Source organism: Pterocles gutturalis, unplaced genomic scaffold (assembly GCF_000699245.1).
Source record: "Pterocles gutturalis isolate BGI_N339 unplaced genomic scaffold, ASM69924v1 scaffold21372, whole genome shotgun sequence".
NCBI lineage: Eukaryota > Metazoa > Chordata > Aves > Pterocliformes > Pteroclidae > Pterocles > Pterocles gutturalis.
Genome location: NW_010110742.1, coordinates 1,166 through 10,104, shown reverse-complemented (window position 1 = coordinate 10,104; position 8,939 = coordinate 1,166). Strand labels below are relative to the sequence as shown.

Genomic DNA, 8,939 nt, shown 5'->3' with positions numbered 1-8,939 from the left:
GCAAAAGCGAGGGACCGTTTCGGTGCCAGCTATATTCTCTCCTCTTCCTTAAACTGCTCAGCTCCATCCCGGCCGTTCACCTGCGGCGTTTCCGCCTGTAGCACGTCGCCCTCTCCGCAGGAGGCACAGGGGTTCGTTCTGTTTAAAGAACAGTGTTTGAGGTAGTTCACTTCTTCAGATTGCTCACTGTTTCTTCCATTCCCTTTTTCCCGTCGATCCTCCCTCCACTTTTTTTCAAGTCTAAAGAGCCCCAACTGTTCTTTTTCTAGAACGTTTTACCTCTGATCATCGTCATTTAGTCTCTCCAGCTCAGCCACATCCTTCTTGGAAGTGCCCCAGCCTGGGCAGAGGCTGCCCTTAGCAGTGCTGCATACAACAGAGCGCCCACGCCGGCGTTTTTAGGCTGTTGTGGTGTTTGTACATCTCCGAAAGGCTTTCTTCCTGATGTCATTTAACTTCTCTGCAGCTTTGTTTACACTGCCAGCTGAGTGACGTCAAATAGGATGGTAAAAAACCTATATCACGAATACATGTTTTAGTAAAACCTCTAACACACACATTTAGGCTTCTTGCTGTTACAGGTTATTTCACTTGAGGCAGTGGTCAAAGCCCAACTGGGAGAAGTCCCTACAGCAGCCCAAGATTTATCTCCATCACGTATGCCAGCGCAGCTATTTGGGCAAGCCCTTTCAAGTGGGATCAAGTCCACAGCGCCTCACTGAAAATGAAGACAGATGCTAATGAAATGGCTCCATCAATACCTCATCAATCAGGTGGACAGTTTCCCTTGAAATTTGTTACTGTAACAGCATGTTACTGATGAACTACTACTAATGTAAAAGAACCCAGGCAACAGACTATGTCTTGCTTGAGGCATTCTCCACTTTTATTGGAAAGTGTAAACACAATCGTAAAGAGCAGCACCAGGGCTGGATGTGCTCTGTGCACATTTATGAGGGAACTGGGAAGTGATATGTTTGATGAGAACCTCCAGCCCACCAAGGGATGCTTGCCACTGTGCCTGCCTCCAGCCATATTATTTACATAGAATTATTCTTATTTAGCGAAATAGGTAATTTCAATTGTTTGCCATAGAATGTAAGTTACTAGACATGTAACTAGTAATTTTCCACTTAATCTTTGAGATCCAACGTGGCCCAGCTGCACTGCTGGCTTTATAGCAGCTGTAAATTCCCTCATCGTGCTGCTACTACTCTCTAAAGGCACTGTGTGCTCATCACCAGCTTCAGGTCAAGCTGTTGGTGCAGGTCCAGAGGAGGGCCACGACAATGATCAAAGGCATGGAACACCTCCCCTGTGAGGAGAGGCTGAGAGTTGGGGCTGTTCAGCTTGGAGAAGACTCTGAGGAGACCTGATTGTGGCCTTTCAGTACCTATAGGGGGCTTATGAGTAAGATAAACTTTTTAACAGGACCTGTAGCAATAGGACAAGAGGTAATGGTTTTAAACTAAAGGAGGAAAGGTTTAGACTAGATATAAGGAAGAAATATTTTATGCTTAGGGTGGTGAAACACTGGAACAGGTTGCCCAGAGAGGTGGTAGATGCCCTGTCCTTGAAAACATTCAAGGTCAGGTTGGATGAGGCTCTAGGCAACCTGATCTACTGGAAGGTGTCCCTGGTTACTGCAGGGCAGCTGGACTAGATGACCTCTATGATCCCTTCCAGTTCAACCTATTCTATGATAACCTGCTCAACAGGTTATGTCAAATCTCTTTTAGATGGAAGGGCTTGTGCGCTCACCTGTTTTGTTGAATGTGTAGGTAGTCTAATATCAGGTATTTCCTATCTCTATCAATTTGGCCTCGGGAACTGCCAGGACATGATGATGTGAACTCCTTTATGAACACTACAAGCAGTACAGGGGAAACAAGATTTGGCTGTCACCATTCCAAAGCTGCTTTTATGGCAATCTTGGGGTCATCTTTGCAGGCAGTCAAAATGAAATCACCCCTTCCCAAAGTTTTGAAAGCCAGGCATCCTTCCTGACAATGGTATTAGTACATGGGGCTTGTAATCCAGTGTTCAAAGCTATCCAAAAGGAGCAGCCACTTCAGAAACATTATATCGGTCATTTCTGTACATTATTTCTGTTCTACAGGCTTCAGGCATTCAGAAAGTCTTACCAAGGCATTGGTGGCAGTGTCTGACATGGTGTTCATTCATCCCATAAATCACTTATTTCACACCTCACATCTCGGACTTCTGTGCACTCTGGTCCATACCACTGCACTGAACTGGCTCACATCCTGTTTTCAAGAGTTCCTCTGCAACCACAACAGCTAGGACTGCCTCCACGTTCCCCTGTGAAAGCTGAGAACAAGTATAGGGCTGCATCACATCTGGTTCTTTCCCCAAGCTCCTTCCTCTATCCCACTGGAAGCATCCTGGGACACACAACGCTAAGTAAGCAGAAAACAAAAAAAGGTGCAAAGAATATTCCAAATGTTTATTACATATTAAAAATACCGCAAATAAGCCATACAGTTCATTTCACAGTAACCTAAACAACATTGTTCAGGAACTTGAGAAGTCAACAAAGAACAGTGCAGTTCCAACAGTGACAACAGTTACCTTAATGCCGTGGGTCCCTCTTTTTTTGCCAGCAATTCTTTCCTATTTACAGTGGGAACAACACTAGATATGGTTCAGTATCTTATTTACCGAGAACTCCTTTTCACCTGCACTATTCCCACATGCACACCACTTCTGGGAGGTGCTGTTTCTAGGAATTCTTCTAATGTAGCCATGGATCTGGCTAGCGCAGGCTGAGGTGGGCATGATGCGCATGACCTATTGCCAAGGTATCCATGTGCAGACCCCTTTACCAGATCTTTGGATAAAGTTCGAAAATAAACTTGAAAAGGAGGGATATTAGAAATCCTTTCCAAAAAAGACAGAAAACCAAGCAAGTTCCATGAGGAAATGGTTTTTAAATTAACATCGAGAGAATTACAACACTTTTTCCGCACTCTCAACCAGTTCCGAGAAGGATCCTTTGCTACCAACGCCCCAGGCAGGCACCCGGTGACAACAATGGTGACAAGAATCAGGCACCAAGTCCTGGATATGTAAAAAGAGTTCAGGTCACTGTCAGCTGTGTGAAAACTTGGAAATGTCTATGCATTAGAAGCAATTCTGCTGATTTCATAGTGAATTTCCCCCTTGTGTGTTTTGGAGTGTCATTAGCATGCTTGCTATACACGGAACACGAGAGGTGCAATTTTAGTTGTCTTTCCTCATTCAAACTGATGATCATTTTTACAGAAAATCCTGTATCACAGACAAATTAGGCCTTTCCAGGACAGACACAGCCTCATCATGTAGACAGCCCAAAAATACCATCTTGGATCTAATCCCATCCTTCAGATGTCCCTTCTAAGCACTGACCTTCTTTCCCAGCAGCTGAAGATGCTAGTAAAAAAGCCTGTGATCACAAAGAAGGCATCTTTCCAGTCACGTGGCAGAACACATCTCTTAGGTCTTAGCCCCAAGCAATGCCACTCACCTCAAACCTTCTCTTTGCGGGGTTCAGCTAACCCCTTTTTAGCTCCTTGGTACAGATTAAGGACTTGCAGAAATATACTACAGTTCGAGTGACACCTGGAAAACTGACCACATGGCTGAGTCCCAAACTGCAGAAACAGATGAGTTGTTTCAAACCTGGTCCACACTTAAGTTTACCGGTCTAAACAGTTTAAGATGGGGTGTAGTTTTGTTCATTTCTTAAACCAAAACACACCAGTAAAATTCTCAGTGTGCACAGCAGTATGCTTTTTGTACCAGAAGAGCTGTAGCCCTTCTGTGTGGGATATCTAGTGTCCTAGTGTGAAACACCTTCCTACCACTGAATCTGTGCCCCTACTAATAAGGCTGTAGTGCCTTAGTTACACCACTATAGTTACAGCGGTACAACTTTATAGAGAAGACGAGCCCTTAGAAACTCAACCCCCAACTAAACTCATGTTTTCTTAAAACAAAATTTTTTTAAAAAGTAAATAAAACAAAAACACTACACAAAGGAGAAATAAAGGAAATAAGCAGAACTGTCTCTATTATTAAAGTATTCTTATTCTCTTTGGAGGTATCAAATTGCTTTTAAAAAGAGTAAAAAACTGGGCATACAAAAGCTATTCTCCTTAATCCATTACTTGCACAAGGAGCACCGCTGCCTAAACTTTTTCATGTATTTTTTCTACTTTCACAAACAACCTTTCCAGATCATTCCTCAGGTCATCTATTGAGCTCTTCACAGACTCCAAGTTGTTCTCATTATTTTCAATTTTCACAGAGTAGGAGACTAAACTATCCACTGCAGTTCTTATCATTTTCAGATCGGAATCAACCTGGCTGACAGAAGATCTCAGTTCATCTACAGAGCCTTCCACAGAAGAAAATTTTTCAAGATAGCCTTGAGAATGTGCTTGACCTGTTTGAAGATTTCCTTGATCCAACAAAGTACTAATTTGCTTCTGGACATCCTGAAGAGCACCAGACGACGGCAGGTCACTGATGCTTCTCCTCAAGTTTTCCACATCATTGTACAGCGAGGTCTGTGATTCACCAAGATTCTTCAGAACATCGGTGACTGAGGTTACATCCAAATCTGAGATCCCCTGAAGAGCAGTAATGCTTTGTTCTAGGGTACTGAGCTTATTCTCATATTCTGCCTCCTTAGAAAGGAAAGATTGCAACTTTTCACTGTTTTGAGCAGCAACAGAATTTAGAGACTCCAAGCTGTCTTCTATGTGCCTCAATCGAGACTCCAGTCCTTCACTGTTCTTCCCAAAAGTTTCTAATGCTTTTCTGAAGAGTTCATTTTCTTCCCATTTGTTGAGGTCAGCTTTAACTTGCAGTAAATCTTCATCAAGTCTTTTAATGTCACTAGGGAGCCGCATAATAGAATCCTCAGCTCTCAGAACTTTCTCTTGTAAAGCTTTTAATGAGAGGTGTTCAGAGTCCGCAGCCTCTTTGAATTTCTCATGTTCTTGTTTGAGGTTGACTAGCTCTTTCACTTCAGTATACACATCAGACTCCATGGAATCTATTGTACTCTTCAAGGTCTCTATGTCCTTTTCTTTGGTTTTCATGGATGCTTGCATCTCACCGAAAGCATCTTTTAGCACCCTAATTTCATGCTTATACACATCTGCCTCTTCTAGTGAATCAATCTTTGCTTTCATATTATTGATTTCATCTTGGCTCCTTTGCTGGACTTCAGTGAATACAGCAATGTTATCATTTATCGACTTGGTTAGCTCTGTTAGCCTCTCTTCCACTGTGTTTTCCAGAGATGTGAAGTCTCGTTCCCTTGCATCCTTCACCATGTGGATACCATCAGATAAGTCTTTCAAAATTTCATTTTGCAGCTTCTGAAGCACTTCACTGATGCGGTTTATTTCACTCTCCCCTTGTTTAACAGCCTTCTCAGTAAACTCCTGCTTCTGCTGAGCAATTTTCATCATGGATTCAAATTCTCCAAATGTGGCTTGAAGGGAACGCACCTAGAACAGAAATCCACATCGTTAATACTTACAATTTCATCCTTAACTACATACGTACCTTTCGTGTCTAAGATCCTTACAGTCCTTGTTACCATACGAAATTATAACCTTGCAATCCTTCCTGCTTCCTACCTGAGGTGACCCTACAGCATACAGACACAGGAGGCACAAAAAGCCCAGCATCTAGAGCCTTACAGGTTTACAGATACATACATCTTCTGCTGAGGATCCTTGGCCTCACTGACCTGCCGCAGATGATCCAGGAAATCCACGGCAGTGAAAGTCAAACACAAGTCTCCAGAGTTTGCATCCAGGCCCTTGAGCATCCCTCCCCTATATGATTCCTGGTTCTATGGACCACGAGTCCATAAGGGAGGAAAGGGAGGGGAAAAAACAAACCTAAAGAACATCTGCCATCAGCTTTTGAATACAGAAGAGCTGAGATTAGACTTTAGCAGGCAATCATAGACAAGGCCAATTCCTGAACACGAAAGAAGTGTCAAAGTAGACAAGAAAGAGTAGGGAGCTGGGAATGGCTGGGGAATAGAAGTAGTAATCATGACATGTTGCTGCTCCTAGACACCATTTGAGACACAGATTTTTCTTGTTAACTATTTTTTAAGATTAAAAAAATATAGAAAGGCTTTAATGCTCTAAATACTTAGCACCTCATTATTCACATACATGCATACACCCATATGCTCTTAGTGAACAAGGCCACAAGGTATGGACACAGGCGGAGAACGAAGCCATAGCAGCTGCCAAGCAGACAGACTTGCATCTATCTCAGGTTAATACAGAAAGTTGTTACCACTCAATCAGGCCTGCTATTAAGCTTCCCAATTACAAAAGCTACAGCTGGTTTTAGTAGCACTAAGAGGAAAAAGGTCAAAGGGTGAGTGGCGACCACATTCATTTACTTTCACATTTAAAGGTAAGATCCAGGCACACCAACGGGGAAGCATGTGTTACTTAAATCTGAGGCTGTGCTGGTTTTGCCAGGATAGAGTTAATTTTCTTTACAGTAGCTAGTACAGGGCTATGTTTTGGATTTGTGCTGAAAACAGTGTTGATAATACAGGGATATTTTCATTATTGCTGAATGTCAAGGCCTTTTCTGCTTCTCACACAACCCCATCAGTGAGGAGATTAGGGGTGCACGAGAAGTTGTGAGGGGACACAGCTGGGACAGCTTACCCCATTAATGTTCAGCATATAAAGCTGGGGGAAAGAAGAAGGGGGGGGTGTTTGGAGTTATGGTGCTTATCTTCCCAAGTAACAGTTAGGAGTGATGGAGCCCTGCTTCCCTGGAGATGGCTGAACACCTGCCTGACGATGAGTAGAAATGAATTAATTCCTCATCTTGCTTTGCTTGTGCAAACAGCTGTTTCTCTACTTATTACACCGTCTTTATCTCAGTCCATGGGTTTTCACACTTTTACTCTTCTGATCCTCTCCCCCATCACACTGGGATGGAGTGAGCGAGCAGCTGTGTGGTGTCAGTTCCTGCACGGAGTTAAACCATGACAGAGGCCAAGCAGAATATCAGTCTCAAGACTGTGGTGAAATCTTTTTGTGCGTGTGTGGGTTGTATTTTTTTAAACTCTGTAAAGCAATGCAAGAACACCCACCGGCTGCAACAGGAATCCATCATGTAGAAAATACCTCAAGGCTTTGGCAGAATGGCAAGTGCTGAGTAATGCACGTTGCCTTGCCTCATGCTACTCCTTATGTCTGAGGGGTATATTAATCAGCCATGCCACATGGGCTGCCATGTTTACTGATAAGATACACAGCTGGAGGGGTGGTTTTATTTTATAAATAGAAGAAAGCATATTTTATATGTTCTTAGAAAGAAATATACAGAGCTTCCTTCTTTTTTTTTTCCTTTTTTGCTGAAAGAGGCTCCAGCAGTTCCCAGTCAGCCTCTGAACCTAGAAATTAATCTCAAAAGACCTAACAGACTTACTAATTAGAAATTAAGTTATTCAGATGTATTTTTGCAAGACTAAATCTCAGGCCAAACCCTCCTTGGTTTTCATGGAAGTCCACACTCTGGAAGGATTGTAGAGTTTGGCCACGAGACTTGCACTTGCTCCAACAGATCCCCACAGTTTAAAGAATACCCAAAAAGACTACTTCCTTCCCACCCCCCTCCCCCCCATTTATGTAAAAAGGTTTGTAATGACTTTCCATTCCCTCTATTTGTATTCTCCAGACCTCACACACAAAACTAGAAATGAGCTGGGGCAGGGGGGAGCATGCAGTACACCACATATATTGTAGCAGGACACTAGCCATTACACCAACTTACCAACCTCATTTTCATTATATTTTATCTGTCATTCATTCTGATTTTTCCAACATAGAGAGCTTTTTCTGTATCACTATAAATGGACTTCTGAAATCTAGAAGGAGGTCACAGGAAAGTTCTCCTCCCCCTCTTACAATAGAGTTTATTTTTCTTTGACACATTCCAACCAAATCACAAAATTAGTATTTGCAATTAACCATCTTCAAATGTTAGTCCACGAAAAAGCATCAGAAATGACGAAGAGAACTCTCCAGAAGGCCAGGAGGTCTCCACCGCTGTAGGTTTGACACAGAGGGATCCCAACCCTCTGCAGCGGAAATACTTTGTCTGCTCCTCCACTGCATTTGGGCAATGCTCACGGTGTAACCTGAAGCTATTGTCCTATGCTTCCTACTGGGCTAGCCCCATGAAGATCAGAGAGCTCGCATACAATAAAACAGACCCTGGTCTTCAGATCAGACCAGCTTCTAACCTTCTAACCTTAGACCAGATCTAACCTGATCTGTCGTAACCAAGAGGCACCAGGGAGCAAATCAAACCCCTTGCACAAGAGGGGTAAAACTCACAACTTCAAGGTAATGGTTCATATTCACTACACAGTTGGTTTGTGCGTGCACCTACTTCTGAGTTTGCCTGTTTGGTGTTCGTGGCTGGTAAGGTTTGAAACCATAGCCCTCTAAAGATTTAACATCATAAATAGCACATAAAAATATGTCTATAGCTTACAACTGTCTTCTCTAACTGGTCATACTATCCTGTCTTTAAACACCAAACGATCTTGGCCCCTCTGAGAATTGTGTTATATTAAAGACTAAACTTCCACATCACTTCCTTTTTCCTCCTACAGCTGATGTGTAAAGCAGATGAGTTTATATAATGCTTACTCCTGACAGGAGCTCTCTGCAATAAAAGACTGAAGGGGAAAGACAGTTCCACACAGCAGCCTGTGCTGACGGCACTCCAAAAGTACAACACAGGACCCCACACTTTTGTAAAGCAATGAAATACAGCCTGGTCTTCTCTCCCTCAAGTACATTCTTCTGTAAAGACAACTGCAAACCACAGGAAGCAAAGCTTTCAGGGGTTACATTGAAACTCTGCTC

General features: G+C 42.9%; 1 protein-coding gene across 1 annotated transcript; it reads right to left on the bottom strand.

The window, feature by feature from the left end:
- Nucleotides 1-4,190: 4,190 nt before the first annotated feature.
- On the bottom strand, nucleotides 4,191-5,848 carry CKAP4 (cytoskeleton-associated protein 4). The gene is made up of 2 exons (XM_010073518.1): nucleotides 5,768-5,848; nucleotides 4,191-5,522 (listed from the first exon to the last, which is right to left on the bottom strand). The coding sequence occupies exons 1-2, from the start codon at nucleotides 5,846-5,848 to the stop codon at nucleotides 4,191-4,193; spliced, it is 1,413 nt and encodes a 470-aa protein (XP_010071820.1).
- Between the last annotated feature and the right edge of the window lie 3,091 nt (nucleotides 5,849-8,939).

What these genes read in the sequence shown, in the direction of transcription:
- CKAP4 (XM_010073518.1), bottom strand. Translation starts at nt 5,848, where the DNA reads ATGCTCAAGGGCCTGGATGCAAACTCTGGAGACTTGTGTTTGACTTTC. An exon ending in TCCTGGATCATCTGCGGCAG is followed by an intron (nt 5,523 to 5,767) that starts GTCAGTGAGGCC and finishes TTTCTGTTCTAG; the next exon opens with GTGCGTTCCCTTCAAGCCAC.